Genomic DNA, 16,067 nt, shown 5'->3' on the forward strand with positions numbered 1-16,067 from the left:
GGCTGCTGTGCTTCGGATGGATAGGCGTATCAGTTTTGTATTACCCTGAATTACCCATCATCCCATTTTTGTGCCTCTTGATGACCTCGTTATTTGCCGTCTCTTTCTGCAGCCTCTCTGTTTTGCATGTTCTGATTCGTCAAGGGCCGGTGGGTGTGGGCAGGGACAAGGAGCGAGTTGACCAATCAAAGCAGAGGGCTTCCCACACGGTCATGACCATACTGGCAGTGCTGTGGTTGTGGTTTTTAGGGTTTCTTGTGTGCGTCAGTCTGGACATGTCGTGGTTTTTAACATATAACGATAAATGTGTGATAATGGTGTCTGCAAACTGGTTAAGTCTGCCCAGCTTTTTGGTGTTACCTCTGCTGTTTCTACACAGGGCGGGAAAACTGTCGTGTTTAAGTTCCAGCAATGAGTAAATGACATAAACTGGTATACATCAGAGTAAATTTTACTACCATGAATTCTTAAATAAAAGCCAAGTCTGAAATGATATTATGATAATATTTAAAACTTACCTTTGAAGACTGTTAATGTGACAATTATGAAGAGTAAAGTTTTATTCATGGTAGCTAAACATTGTCCAGGGGAAGTGGAACAGCTGACGTAACTCTTGCTGTACTATTTACATTGGGAATGCTGCTGTTAATGTTTGAGGAGAATCTGAGTGGCAACATCATATAGAGTTCAGCAGCAAAAAAACAAAAAACACAAGCAGGGTGGGAGTTGGATTACATAATGAGAGTATCATACTAGAAACTGTCAAATATAAGCATCGTTTGAATATTTTCAAATAATTCATGTAATTCTTTTGCATTTCGTGATTAAAAGTTGAAATTGAATCCTGAAGCTCAGTTTGGAGCTTAACCAGTGATATATAATATTGTATCATCTGCATAACGATTGACTTTGCAGGACTGATTAGGGATAATAATACTATGTTTGTATAATGTAAATAAAAGTGGACAGAACAGTAGACCCTTGAGGCACCTCATTATTTATGACAAGAGGGCTTGATTCAGAACCATTAAGCACGTTAGCATGCTAATATTGAGCACTTACCACAAAGCATAGCTGAGGCTAATGGGAATGTCATTAGTTTTTGTAGATATATGTTCATAAACCAAAGTAATGGAAAAAATTTAAATCATGATCTGATGATGGGACCATGAATGTCTGTACAATTTTTAATGCAAGAGTCAAATTAAAAAGCGTATGTTTAATAATGTTAAATATCTGGAAAATAAACTTGCCCCACTCTGTATCAATTATTGGAAAAGTTTTGTATCAGATCATCAATGGATGTTCTTCTGAGAAATTGCAGTAGGTCATAATGTCCAAAGCAGATGTGATTAAGACACAGACATGCACAGAGAAATAGACAAGTGCACTGGGATTAATGACAGGATTTAATTTGAATACACATCTCTTGGTTTATAAGTTATTTGAACCCCGAACAAATGTTCATTGTAATGGACTGAGTCAAGGAACCATAGTTAAATATTATTACATTGTTGGCACGAATGTAAATTCAGCTGTTTATGTACTAAGACTTTATATTCTGGAAATTAATTTTAGTGTTTTGGAGAATTTAAGATGATTAAGAATATGAACCTACGTGTGCTGTAATGTAGCATAGTAATATTGTAGTATAATAATGTATGACAACTATCAAAATAAAGGAATAAATGTCATAATTTACTCTGTGTTTTCTTTGTACCTTCTCAATATTCAAATAGTGGTGCTGCTGACTCTGCAAATCTGACCTCCCTGTGGCACAATAATGCGAAAAATGAATTTGCCTGTTGTAATCTACTGTAAAAGAGTATCATAAAAAATATGACTTGCAAAAAACCCACACTCCTGCTCTCACCTGTTCTACACACACGCACACCTACAACACACATGCATATTAGGACATATCTGTACCAGATACCAGTGAACGGCAGTCAGTGAATTTTGAGACGCAAGAGAAGGACGATCAGATAGAAACTGCTGAGGTGGGTGTTCTTTAAAAGTAAAGATTCAGTTATTAACTTCGAAAAGACTTTTTTATATTTTATAAACTACATTTTTGTTTTTTAATTGATATCATTGATAACTTTTTTTTGATGAAGAATTATATCATGTTAAAATACATATCCAGTCTTTTTATAAATGTTTTAATAATGTATTTGCTAAATTAGTATTACTTGAGAAGTGAATTTAAATTTGTGAGTTCATTTACAATTTACTAAACTTTATTATTTGATTACATCTTAAGATCCACCATGAAATATATTTTTGTTAATTCAGCCTCTGGTTTTGGAAACTGCGAAGCAACAAACAAGAAAAGCAAAAATATAGACTTGACAGTCATGATAGGCCGTTTATTTTTTGTGGGTAAGGATCAGAAGGTTACATGTGTAACCATGGTTCTCTCAGTCCTCGTTTGACCACCATGGGAGCAGCAGTCGTGGATACTCTTTAATACGCATCACTGGATTGGAAATGTTGTTGAATAAGCATAATGAGGATTACTTAACAACATTATATTAGCAAGGTCATTGATTTTCTCCATGTCTCCATTTGACTTTAACGTTCTTCCTGTTTTCCTCTTTTCATCTACCCCTTCTCTTCAGGCCTACATTGACATAAATATGTCGCTCGACCCCTCTTCCTTCACTGACACCTCCCTTCTTCCTGCAGGCGCCCTCTCGTCTAACATCTCCCACCATCACCTCATGACCTCGTGTTTCAGGTCCGAAAAAGGCATCCTTGTCTTCTCTAGTGTCTTCATCGTCAACGTCCTCCTCCTCCCGCTCTTCTGCCTCATCCTCTACCTGGGATACCACCAGTGGAGGAAACAGCGTAACGTCCCCACAGCAGCGAAGATGAGTCACTCTGACCTCTTCATCTATCACTCCATCGCCATGCAGCTGAAGGAATTCGTGGGGTTCACCCTCTTCTTTTGTGGGGGCTACACCGATATCCAAAATACAATGATGGGGGGGCTCTCCATCTTGTCTGTCACTTCACTCGGAGAGGCTCTGTTTCACCTCCTGACCTGTGTGGAGCGCTACATTGCTGTTGTTCACCCAATCGCCTACCGGGAACTGAGACAGACTAACGCGATCAAGATGAGAAATATCGGCGTTGGATGCATTTGGCTGCTGTGCTTCGGATGCATGAGTATATTGTACCTAACCAGGTCCACGTTCAATATGATCTTGTACTTCTGCATTATGATTTTCTTCTTAACTGTCATCTGTTTTTGCAGCATTTCTGTTCTCCACGCTCTCAAACGTCCAGGGCCAGGGGAGGTGTGGGGGAAGAGGGTGCGGATTGACAAATCAAAGCAGAGGGCTTTCCATACCATCACAGCTATACTGGGAGTGCTATTGTTTAGGTTTGTGGGGAATTTGGTTTGCAACGTAATCGAGGGTTCAGTAGTGCAGAAATCCATTAACCTTTGCCTGGTGTTTTTCTCTGCATTCTGGTTCTATCTTCCCAGCAGTGTGGTGTTACCTCTGCTGTTTCTACTTCGGGCAGGAAAACTACAATGTCGTTAAAAAAAACAACAAAAAAAACAAACAGGATGAGGATTGGAGACTTTCATATTATAAATTCTTATCAAATCTGGTATTCAAATATGTCAAAAAATAAAAAGCAATAGCAATTAGTGCTTAAATGTTGGAACTGTATCTTGACTGACAGCCTTCTGAGTCACCAAGGGTGATATGGGTACCGTCTGAAGTTTTAAAGGTAGGATAGTCAGAGCCATAGCTACAGTAGTCTGATTGTTGTTTAAAATATGTTGGATTAAAAAGGAATACCTGAAAATCAGGGCAGATACACCTGGGTTGAAGTGGAGCCAGGAACATATAATATGATGTCATCTGCATAAAAATGGATGTTGCACTAATTTGGAAGAATAATGTTGTTTATGTATAATGTAAACAGTTACGGACCAAGAACAGATGGCTCGATTCAAGAACATCAGCCACAAGAAACAGTCAACATTTGTCATCTAGACCTAAAGACTTCAGTAAGAAAACCAGAGAGAAGCCTGACAGAGGAGATGTGAAACTACACTGAGATGGATTTTGGTTCTTAAAACCAAAAATATATCTTCTTATGAATCAACACTTCAAATAAAAACCCAGAAGAAGAGGAAAATACGGGACCTTGTAACTGTGGTTGTTATTGTGCTTTGACCCCCAAAATCTGTGACTGTAGTAAATTCAGTGAGTCAATAAAAGTTTGTAATAAACAATATGTATATACTCATATGTTTGTTTGTTTAACCGCCAATTGTGAATTATGAATGTCCTAAATTTAATAGTAAGCAGTTTCTCAGTCACAAATCTTCTGAAAAATGCAAAACCAAAGTAATGTTGTGTTTCCCAAAGCACTCAGGTCACATGTGGGAGCTATTCTTCATTCAAATTACAAAATAAAGACAGATTTGTTGTGAACCTCATGCAAATGTGTGTCTCTGATGTAATCTATGATCAGCTCACGGCTGCAGAGTTGTCAGGCGAGGTGATGTGGTCATACAGGGGCACAGGGAGTGATCAATTAAAATACCCAAATGGATACAAGGTGTGTGTCTCCATGGAAACTAGAATTCTACCGCTGTAAAATCCCTTTCATTGCTGTAAATGCCTCAATGTTTTTCCTTAATAACAGGAAATATTTTATGTTATTCTGTGCAACAACCTTAAGTAACTCCCTCAGCTAAGGAGAAATTCAACCTCAAGTGTCATACTGAAGTATAAAAGCCAGGACTTGATGTTACATTGTCATTATGAGCCTGCTGACTAACATTTAGCTCAAAGCAGCGCTGCGCCTCACAGAGTTGCTAGCTTGTAGACTTAAATCACAGCACTACGATCCGCTGTGTTTTCATTTCTCATCTGACAGAATAAAGTGAGAGTGTGTAGTCTGACAAAACAAGATTTTATTAGAGCCATCGGTTCCACCAAATTCAAATTCTCACAGTTTTGTTCAAAGAAGAGAAAGTTAAAGGGATGAATTTGAGCTACGTTGCAGCTTCTGCCAGCTGGTGGCTCTTCATGTGTGTTTTCAGACAATGGCTTTGAGTAAATGCTTTGTCACACCGTGTACATTTGTATGGTCTCTCTCCATTGTGTGTCCTCATGTGAACAGTCAGGTATGTCTTGCGAGCGCACGCCTTCCCACAGATCCCGCAGATAAACGGTTTCGCGCCTGAATGGACCGTCACGTGGTTGTCCAGATTGATCTTGCGTTTGAAGGACCAGCCACAGTCGGGGCAGCGGTACGGTGTCTCTCCGGTGTGGACCCGCATGTGAATGGTCAAGGGTCCCTTGGTGGAGAATCCCTTGCCGCACTCGCCGCAGTGGTACGGCTTCTCGTTGGTGTGCGTTCTCATGTGAATCTGCAGCTGCTTGCTCGTCAGGAACATTTTGCAGCAGACGTCGCAGAGGTACGACCTCTCCCTGTCTGTGTGAATCTTCTCATGTTGTCTGAGTGTGCCAGGAAGTTTGAAACTCCTCCCGCAAACCTGACAGCTGTGAGGTCTTTCTCCAGAGTGGATCATCTTGTGGCGGGATAAAGATCTGTGGTCACTGAGGGATTTCCCACACACGCCACAGAGGTGCGTCTTCTTGCTGGTGTGAATCCTGCGGTGAACTTTTAACTGTTCCTTCAGCTCAAACACTTTGTGGCAGGTGTAGCATTTGTGAGGCTTACCCTCCTCGTGGAGTTTCTGATGAATCTCCAGGGACGCCATTAATGCAAATGCAGCATGGCAAACATGGCATTTGTATGGTCTCTCCCCGGAGTGGGCAGCCACATGCTCATTGAGGCTTAGCACGCCGAGGAAAGACTCTCCACATATGTGACAGTCGTCAGTTTTGTGGTGACTTTGAAGATGATACTTCAACGCCTCCACAGACTCTGGACGCTCCCCACAGACTCCACAAAGACTTCCTGGATCATCCGCGTGACTCCAGGCGTGTTTCACAAAGGTGACTTCTGATTCGTGCAGAGCTCTGCAGACTTTGCAAGAGTAAACAGCATCACTGTTTTCAGTCTTTGTCTCAGGGATCTTGACACCAGAACGTCTGGCTTTTTGTTTCTTGGTCGTCTTCAACTGCAGCTCAGAGTCACTTTCCCTCAGCTCCTCGTCACACTTGTCTGGTTTCCATTCGTCATCGCTGTCATTCACCTCTTCTCTTTCTTCTTCCTTTTCATCACCTTCACTAGTGTCTCCTTTAGTTTCAGTTGTGGAGCGGGCCACAGAGTCCTCAGCTGGTTGTGTTATCCAGCAATCGTCATCATCAGCTTCCTCTCTCACCACGTCTTGTTGTTGTGATGTTGAGCAGCTGCTACCTTCGACCTCCTGAACTGGGCTGTTGTGGGAAAGCAAAGAGGGAATTAAGGGGGTTCGCGAGTTGTGTTTAAAGTCTGTCTGATATTACGTTTCTGCAAGTAATACTACATTGTATGGGCAAAAATATATGGACACCTCTGATAATTAGTGGTTCCAGCAGCTTCAGTCACACCCATTGGGAACAGGTGCATAAAACCAAGCACACAGCCATGCAATCTCTATTTGAATTACCTTGTTAGTGGCCCAGTTTCATCACATGTCAACATGGCAGCAGTGGATGAAGTGTCCTCAGTGCTGCTGTCTTTTGTCTGCAGAGGATGAATCTCTTCCTCCCTGCCCTCAGTTTCTTTTTGGGCCTGGAAAAATAAAGAGGAGTGATTCCACTTTGCATCTTTAACTTGAAAAACTAGAATTACCACCTCGTGGTTATATCCTTCCTCCACTCAGACTAGTTTCAGGTTACAGGAAAACTGGCATGTTTTAATCGAAACGAGAATAAAGGTGAAACCTAGAGAAAACTAGAATCACCTCTTCATGGTTGTCTGCCAACGCCACCCAGACTAGTTTCAGATTACATACCTGTTTATCCAAAGTCATATAAACTATGAACCATTTGTGTGAAATTGTGTCATAATTGCTGTGTGAAGTCTTGAGTTACGGCTAAAAAGCATTTTCTGAGGTCACCATGACCTTGATCTTTGACCACCAAAACCACCCAAACACCCTCTTCACAACAGTGCTGCAGAACAGAGAGGTTCAGAAGATCCTTTGTTCCCACTGCCATCAGGCTATACAACAAGGAAATGGACTAATTTAATTATTGTTTATCATTTATTTCAACTATTATTATTACTAATGAGCTAATGGACACATGAATTTCCCCTAGGGGAATAAATTATCTATCCATGCTGTATGTGTGAGCGGAGGGCAGGGGGGCGGGGCTGTTGTTCCAGTGACACACACACACCAGACGATACACATCCCTAGTGACAAACTACCTTCAGTCTGATGAAGAGAGTTGATGTCGCCCATCCTGCACAACTGATGTTTCTGTGGATCTCCTCCGGCGTTACCGCCTTTAAATTCAGACGCTTTAACCTCTGTCTCTTGTTTGACGTTAAGATGTCAAAAGCTTTGTTGTCTCCAGCCAGCTGAGGGAAGGTGGACCTCAGCAGGTCCAAGAAGTCCGCCTCCTGCAGACCTTGAGGACACTTCAGCTTCAGCATCGGACATTTCTTAAGAACTGAAAAAGGAGAGACAAGCGCAATGATTAATATTTACAGAAAAGAAAGGTTCTGGGAGTGGTTTAGATCAGAACCTCACCTGATAAAACCAAAACTACCTTTGACTCAATTCAATTTCTTCAGTTTCAATTAAATTCATATTCTTTTAGAAGTACCGTTTTTTGAAAGTACTTCAGTCTGTGGGTCCTCCAGGATGCGGATCCTGAGGTCTGTGTGGTTCTGAGTTTCACTGATCTGAGGTCCGCCATGCTTCCTCTGCTCAAACTGACCTCTGGAGGAAAAAGACCTGAAAGAGGAAGATTAGCAGCAGGTTAATTACAGAATTCCACAGCTGCCAATATTAAAAAAATGAATGTAATTACTCAAGAAACTGAGGTTTGTTTACATGATATGTTGTTTATATAAATCTCCTGTCTCACTCTCATGCAGACAAAATGACAGTGATAAAAACAATTGTTTATGTAGGAACCTTGATGGAGTTGATTTATTCCAATCTTCCAGGTTCTTCGTGGACTTGTTGTTCTCATCTTCATCCTCCTCTTCATCATGGCGGAGTCTCCTGCTGCGCTTCACACCTGAACAAAAGACAGAAATCAATTATTTCCACTTCATATTGCTGAAAATGTGTGTGACTGTGAGGGTTTTATTTAGAAAGAACAGAAGTGATATTTTTATTCTGTCTCACTGAAACCAACTTGCATAAAAACTGAATGCAAACGAATGTGTCACTATTTTTTATTATTATTGTTATCATTATTATTATTGTTATTATTATTACTAGTAGTAACATTATTTTGTTATTCCTTACAATAGTAGAACTTGTTGAGTCTGTTAAACATGTTCTATTCTTGACCAGCTGTTAAATCATAACACAAAAGCAATTTCTGCAAAACTCCATCCGCAAAATAGGCTATTCAAATTTCCCTCTGCTAAAGTTAAATTCTGTATGTGAGAAGACATGATTCAACACCTGAACTCAAAAGAGTGGTGTCTTGTCTTAAATTCGGCATGCAAATAAACCACAGAGCAGCAAGACATGTCGGGGAAATAATCCTAAATCTGCGGACTGCGGTGAGCAACAGAGCCCGCCACGGTTTAGCGCTGCAGAGAGGAAGCCGCACTCGAAAACAGGGGATTATAAAGATAATTTCAAATTTAAGGCTAAATTATGAACTCGTTAGTCGATTAAGGCAAAGCCGATTTGAAGACTAAGTCCCTTTGATTAAGGAACCGTCTTCGTTTTGTAATTTTAAGAACGTAAATTTGTTAACAGCCAGGAAAACATTAAATTACACGATATTTAAATGTAGTTCGACGTGGCCACTTCCTCTACAAACAGGGACTTTGTGGTTCCTGCATTTAATTTCTTTTTTTATGCCAGAAAATGAATGACCAACCGGCTTTGATGAGTGTGACCTGAGGCTGCAGGAGAAGCTCCAGCTGTTTCCTCTGCCGGTCGATCTCCTCTCTGAAGCCCGACGCCTCCTCCTCGTATCCGGCTACGAGTCCGTCCACGGCCGCTAAGATTTCCTGGGAGGCGGCGGCGAGTCTCTCGGTAACAAAACCTCTCAGAACCTCGGACTTAGACATTTTACTGCAACTCTCTGCCGTGTCCGCTGCGTCTCTCCTCATCACGGTTTAAGTATTTTACGGAAAACGTTAATCCATCCTAGCATTGTTTACTAGCTTGATACTTTTTCCGGTTTGGGTACGTGCATTAATGTCGTCCGAGTAGAAACCAAAACCTCATTGTTTTTCTTCAGTGATGTTTAACGGCAGCTGGCATAAAAGTAGTTGAATTACCGCCATCTTCCGGATTCAGTCAGCTACTGCATCGCCCCGAGTAACAAACCTGTTTACATCGGATGCTTTCCTATCATATGAAGTGTGCTGGATATTATGAGCTTTTGGTTGGTTGGTTGATTGGTTGATTGGTTGATTGGTTGGTTGGTTGGTTACTAGGTTGATTTATTTGAATTTATTCTCATATTATGACTGTCTTGTAAAACTGTTAAAAAAAAAAAATGTTGAAATGTTAGACAAAAGAAAGAACAAGAAGAAAACACTTCTCTCTGTTCAACAGTGTCAGAGGATCGAGACAGCGCTCCGAAGCAGACACTATAGATACTAGTAACTAAATGTGTTTTTTTTGTGTAGAATTAACACAAACTGAACTGACACACATTACGAGGTTTCATGGGAGGAGCAAAAACATTGTGAATGTTGAAAAAGAAATTAGGTTAAACGTCATTAACCAATGAACTTTTACTTATAAGTGCAAGATCTCAATACTTGCTTGAATATTTCCCCCATTCTTTTAGGTCCCCAGTTTGGCACTGGACCTTACGTTGGCACAATCATTATCATTGGCATCGTCCTTGTTATTGTCATTGCTTTGGTAGGGACGTCATACACAACAGAAGAGAGTAAGTCAGAAGTTTCTCTCCTCCACATTTTTCCCCATTGTAAATTTCCATTTGAAAGTTTCCATAGTAACCTCAATGTTTCCAGAAGAGAAATATGGTGTCTCCTGGATTATTAAACAGAGCATTGACAAAAGGTACTTGAATTACAAGCTCAGTCACGTGATGCTTCTTTGGAAGTATAAGTTTTATTCTGTTTTTACATTTGTACATACATAAAAAAGACAACAGAGACATTTGCTAATACAGTTGCTCATCTTTCAACTGGTGGTTCGGCTAGAAGAGTTTCATGTCATCCAAGCCTGAATAGAGCAGAATACAATAAATTAATGGGACTTTTACACAACTCTGTTATTGATAATTCATCTCTTGGTTTTCTATATTTCCACATTTTGAGAAGTACTTCCTCAACATTAGATGATCTTTGTCGTGGTTACAATAATAACAATGAATGGTCGTGGACAATAGAAACAACATAAACTGCTACTTCAACATGGGAATCGAACACGGCTCTCCTGCGTCGTATTCATCCATCCACCACAACCTCCTCCTGACATGGACTTTGCCTCTGTTTTTACTATGTCACCGCGCTTTTCCCTTTCCCTTTGCTCCTGTCATAATTACTTCAACCACTAGATGTCACCTAGCAACAAAATGTGACTATGGGTCATAATAACCTGCTGCACAGACGAACTATGTGCTCATTTTTTGGGGTTTTTTTTTACAGGAGGACACTGTAAACATCCACTTAGTGACTTCATTACTTGATGAGCACCATTTATCTGAATAACTAGCCTAGTTTTTATAGAATTAAGAATTTATTATTTAATTTATTAAATAATTTATTTAATAATTTATTAAAATATGCCCAAAAGAAACTGTGCAGTTGTGACATAGATCTTTAACCAAGTCATCTAAGCATCTGTGTCATCTATGTTTACCAGAATGGTAGAAGATCAGAAAATGATCATATGAGTAATTTTGAAAAGGCACTGACTCATTACCTTTTGTGTTGTTTAGGTGACCGAGACAGACGTTCGAATAACTCCAGCAATTGTTGTTACTTCTGTCTGGAATGTCTTGGAGAGAGCTGTGATATCTGTGAGTTATGTGAAGGCATCATGAGTTAAGTGACCTTGAGGGGCCGGTAAGTTTGTTCACTTTATTATTATTGTATTGATCAAGCTGCAAAATATAATATTAATAAATATATAGTAAGAGGATTTCCATCCAAAGATTTTTTACTTAGTCACTTCACTAATTACCTACACATGTGCACCTTTCTTAACCATGTCTAGTCAATTCAGTTTGCCACAGACGCACTCTAATGAAGTTCTGGACACATCTCAGGGATAATTAAGGCAAACAGGAAGATCCTGACGACAGCAAAGGGTCTAAATACTTCTGCGAATGAGAGATTTCTGCTTTTCATTTTTGAATTGGCAAAAGTTTCTAAAAACTGTTTTATGAGTCAAATTAGAGCAAATCTACAAAACAACAATTGGTCTAATTACTTTCTCTTGATTGTGTTTCCTCTGTGGATATAGGTTGTTTGTTACCAGTTCCCAATGTGCCAATGTGCTGTTTTCTTGTCTATCTTCCCTCTTGTGTCCTCTATATAACCTGGTGTACAAAACCTCAAAAGTAAAACTGATCTATGCTCTGTATTTTAACCCATTTATACCGGATGCTGCGCAGCGCAACATTGCCCCTCCCACCGGTTGCTGCGTAGCGCAGCATTGTTGATTCCTCGTCATTTTCATGACGCATGCAGCATATAAATATGTAAAATATGTATAAATATATCATGAAAATGACGAGGAATCAACAATGCTGCGCTACGCAGCATCCGGTATGAATGGGTCAAACATGCTGTAAGGAGCTATTACAACTCAGCATATCCGGCAACTCGGCTTCACTTACTGCTGCAGCCTTCAGTAACATGCTTGTGTTTACATATCTTCATATGTCTTTTGCAGTTTGAACTATAAACAAATCGTTCGCCACAAAAACTGCAACTGAATGGTTTCTCCCCTGTATGAACTTTCATGTGCACATCAAGATCCTCCTGCCGCTTAAATACTTTCCAACAAACATTACAACCGAACGGTCTCTCATGGACTCTCATGTGCGATACGAGGTTCCCTTTTACGTTAAATCTTTTCCCACACACATCACAACCAAACGGTTTCTCTACTGTATGGACTCTCATGTGCGCCTTAAGTTCCCCCTGCGACTTAAATCTTTTCCCACACACATGACAACCGAATGGTTTCTCTCCTGTATGGACTTTCATGTGTCTCTGCAGAACGCACTTTCTGCTGTATTTTTTCTCACACTCAGAGCAGCTGAAAGACTTCTCACCAGTATTACATCCATGGACTCCTTTGCTTTTCAAACCTGACTCAGGTGTTCTGGTTTCCTTCCAGTCATTATCACTGTCTTCAGTCTCAGAGGACTCTGTGGCCTCTTCATCTGTATGTGGTTGAAGATGACCATGTGGATCTAAGTTCCTGTCTGGTTCAGATCCTCCACAGTCCTCTCCATCAGTCTCTGTTTCCATCTGTTCAGCTGAGCTGCTGGACGGAGGCTCTGCCTCTCTGCTCTGTTCAGTTCGGCTTGGATGATGCTGTGAAGACTGAGGTTTCTCCTCATCATCTTCATTCTTCACATGGACAGGAGTGAGTGGGACCTTGTTACCATCAGCCTCTTCCAGCCCTTGAAGCTGCTCTCCCTCCTGACTGGTCCAGAGTTCTTCCTGTTCCTCTTTAATGTGCGGACCCTCTGGATCCTCCTGATCCACACGAGGGCTCAACTCAGGGGGAACCTCTTCTTTAATCACGAACAGATGCTGAACATCTGCAGGGAACAATGAAACACACACATTATGAACAACGTTGTCTTCATACTGTTGGTAATATCAGTGGTGTCTTTACTGAATCCCGCATTCTCTTCTCTGTGGACACAAACAGCATCATCTGCAGCAGTGAAGGGATGACATTTTTACAGTCTGCAGATGACATGGAATCTAGTGGCCCACCTTAGTGGCACCAGTGCTCTGTCTGAATACAATCAGGGTGTAAACAACCTGGTCCGGACATTTTGGGAAAGCTTTCAAGCTCAACATCACCAAACCTCAGGAGCTGTGCTGTGGGAGCAAAGAAAAATCAGACCCACAACAACCACAATTTAACCATTCACTTAATTTTTCAGTAACTATGAGCATAAAAGTATAATTATTTCTGAGTTACCAGCATCACAAACCAGCAACACGGCGAATGGTTGCTGACTCTCTTCCTTGAAGAGGTCGTGAAGTCTATCTGTTGGTCCATGTCTAGATTATTTATATTCCTTTAGTCTGTAAGAGTCCACAGATCACAAAAACTAAAAGAGTTTTTCATAAAAGTATTCCAAGTTATGAATATTGTCATGTGAGTCTATTGCAGACCGTCAAGAATCTTTATTCGCAGCACTTTTTCCCACATTTCTGACATTTCCCTCCTTCAGGCTGCCTGGCAGTGGGTATGCTTGTTTTTCTGTTCCAGTCGAGCTTGTGAAGGTGGATCAGGTCGATCATATTCTTCTTCAAGCTCAAACTGATTAGGCACATTGTAACAGTGAATCTGATACAGTGAGTCTTTTAGCAACACCGAAGCTTGTAAATCTATTTTAGCAGCCCCAAAGGACAAACTGGTGAACACTGAAGTTGGCCATAATGTGTCCCCTCCAATGTTTCCATGGGTCATGGTGGAAGGCGGATGTGTGGTTTTTTGTGAGGAAACTCCAGATAAAACAATTCAAAAATTCTATAGAAAGTTACTCACTTCTCCAGTTTCGACAGAAGGAGAAAATAGTTACCGCCCCTCAGAAATGTGATATCTCCTGGGGAAATAAAACCACTGGGATCACTCTGCACATTGTTTTTTGGCTTTTTGGTTTTTGGACCATTCTGCTGCTTTGTATTCATTTTCCTTTTTGTTTCTTTTGTACACATATCCCTTGTTATTTCTTTTGCCAGATGATTTTCCTTTGCCTACTTTTCTCTACACTTACTATCTTTTATGATACAAGCCAAGCCAGGGATGACATGCGGGCCACGGGTCGCTTCATACAGAACTAAACCTTTGCCAGGTGAGCCCAGTTCCTGTAAGATTTATTTTAATTAACTTTTATAAAATTACCATTTTTTGAAAGTACTTCGGTCTGTGGCTCCTCATGGATGCGGATGCTGAGGTCCATGTGGTCCTGAGTTTCACTGATCTTGGGTCTGCCATGCTTCCTCTGCTTAAACTGACCTCTGGAGGAAAAGGACCTGAAAGATGAAGATTAGCAGCACGTTAATTACAAAAGTAAACACCTGCAAATATTAAAAAATAAATGTAATTACTCATAAAACTGATATGGCTCCATTGACAAATAACTTTCACCATAAAACTCACATAATGATGATGAATATGGATATGAAATCAGCTTTTTATTTACAATGTGGAAGCTAAACTGAACTTCTGCAATTTAATTACGTCCTGATTTTAATTAGTTGTAGTTTTGCGATGAACGTTTTCATTAGAAAATTAGTCAGGACAAGAAACTAAGATTTCTGTTTTAACTTCAGCAGCTGTAATGTCGACTTAATACATCAATGTGAGTGGGCTGTAGTCCAATATTTTGAATTTTAAATCAGCATTGATACTTTTTCTACACAGTAAATCAAACAGCATTAGAACCTTCAATAACCCAGTTTTAACGGATAAAATAAAGGAGAAAGTAGAGTTTATTTTTCATAGACACTCGTATACAATGTATATATGTAGATAAAAAAATAGTAATGACAACAAAAAGTTAAGTAGGAACCTTGATGGAGTTCTGTTATTCATATCCAGATTCTCGTCATCCTCATCTTCCTCTTCCTCTTCATCGTGGCGGAGTCTCCTGTTGCGCTTCAAACCTGAACAAAAGCCAGAAATCAATTACTTCCACTTCATATTGCTGAAAATCTGTGTGAATGCAAGGGTTTAGTTTTGAAAATTTTGAGCAGAGATGATATGGTCTATTGTAGCTCACTGAAACAACTTTACATAGAAACTGAACACAATGTGTCACTATCATTATTAATATAATTTTATAATATAACAAATTATTCCTACAACAGTGGAACTTACTGAGTCTGTCCAACATGTTCTGCAGTAGCTTTACTAGTTGTTTTATCCTGAAATTGAAGCATATCTGCAAAACTCCATCCACAAAATATGCTATTCAATTTTCCCTCCCCTACTTGTTAAGTCTGTTTGTGAGGAAGACGTGATTAAACACCTGAATCTAAAACACAGGTGTCTAACTGTAAATTCGGCATGCAAATGAACCACACAGCAGCATATGTGGGGAAAACAACCATGAATCTGCACAAACCCGCTGCAGAGCACGATTCACTCAGAAACAGAGGAAAATAAAGATCATTTCAAAATAAAATGATGAATTATTAACTCGTTCCGATTATAGCAGGGCCGATTTAAAGGGTAAGTCGCCTCGATTAAGGGACCGTCTTGGTTTTTGTAATTACAGGTATGTACATGTGTTGACAGCCCAAGTCAAAGTTAAATTACAAGATATTTAAATGTAGTTCAACGCAGCCTCTTCCTCTTCAAACTGGGACTTTGTGGTTCATGGATTCAAATTTTTACGCCAAAAAACGGAATGACCAACCGGCTTTGTTGAGTATGACCCGAGGCTGCAGGAGAAGCTCCAGCTGTCTCCTCTGCCGGTCGATCTCCTCTCTGAAGCCCGACGCCTCCTCCTCGTACCCGGCTACGAGTCCGTCCACGGCCGCTAAGATTTCCTGGGAGGCGGCGGCGAGTCTCTCAGTAACAAAACCTCTCAGAACCTCGTCTCTCCTCATCACGGTACCTACAGTTTAAGTACTGTATGGAAAGTGATAATACCGCCCAATAATACACTTCCGGTTTGGGTGCGAGCACAAAAGTTATCCGAGTAGAAACCGTTAACAAACCGGAAGAGTGCCGGGGAACAACAGTCACTTGGAGGGAG

The 16,067-nt window shown here is 40.4% G+C and overlaps 1 protein-coding gene across 1 annotated transcript; it reads right to left on the bottom strand.

Annotated features, from left to right (window-relative positions):
- Positions 1 to 4,922: 4,922 nt before the first annotated feature.
- On the bottom strand, positions 4,923 to 15,968 carry LOC130164922 (uncharacterized). The gene is made up of 10 exons (XM_056369919.1): positions 15,726 to 15,968; positions 14,877 to 14,970; positions 14,207 to 14,337; positions 11,949 to 12,884; positions 9,000 to 9,242; positions 8,072 to 8,177; positions 7,758 to 7,888; positions 7,357 to 7,601; positions 6,590 to 6,714; positions 4,923 to 6,377 (listed from the first exon to the last, which is right to left on the bottom strand). The coding sequence occupies exons 1-10, from the start codon at positions 15,916 to 15,918 to the stop codon at positions 5,024 to 5,026; spliced, it is 3,558 nt and encodes a 1,185-aa protein (XP_056225894.1). The 5' UTR covers positions 15,919 to 15,968; the 3' UTR covers positions 4,923 to 5,023.
- Between the last annotated feature and the right edge of the window lie 99 nt (positions 15,969 to 16,067).

The sequence above is a fragment of the Seriola aureovittata genome, chromosome 23, assembly GCF_021018895.1.
Source record: "Seriola aureovittata isolate HTS-2021-v1 ecotype China chromosome 23, ASM2101889v1, whole genome shotgun sequence".
In the NCBI taxonomy this organism is placed as follows: domain Eukaryota; kingdom Metazoa; phylum Chordata; class Actinopteri; order Carangiformes; family Carangidae; genus Seriola; species Seriola aureovittata.

What these genes read in the sequence shown, in the direction of transcription:
- LOC130164922 (XM_056369919.1), bottom strand. Translation starts at nt 15,918, where the DNA reads ATGAGGAGAGACGAGGTTCTGAGAGGTTTTGTTACTGAGAGACTCGCC. An exon ending in CGAAGTACTTTCAAAAAATG is followed by an intron (nt 12,885 to 14,206) that starts GTAATTTTATAA and finishes TGTTCCCTGCAG; the next exon opens with ATGTTCAGCATCTGTTCGTG. An exon ending in TGAAGTACTTTCAAAAAACG is followed by an intron (nt 7,602 to 7,757) that starts GTACTTCTAAAA and finishes CTCCTTTTTCAG; the next exon opens with TTCTTAAGAAATGTCCGATG.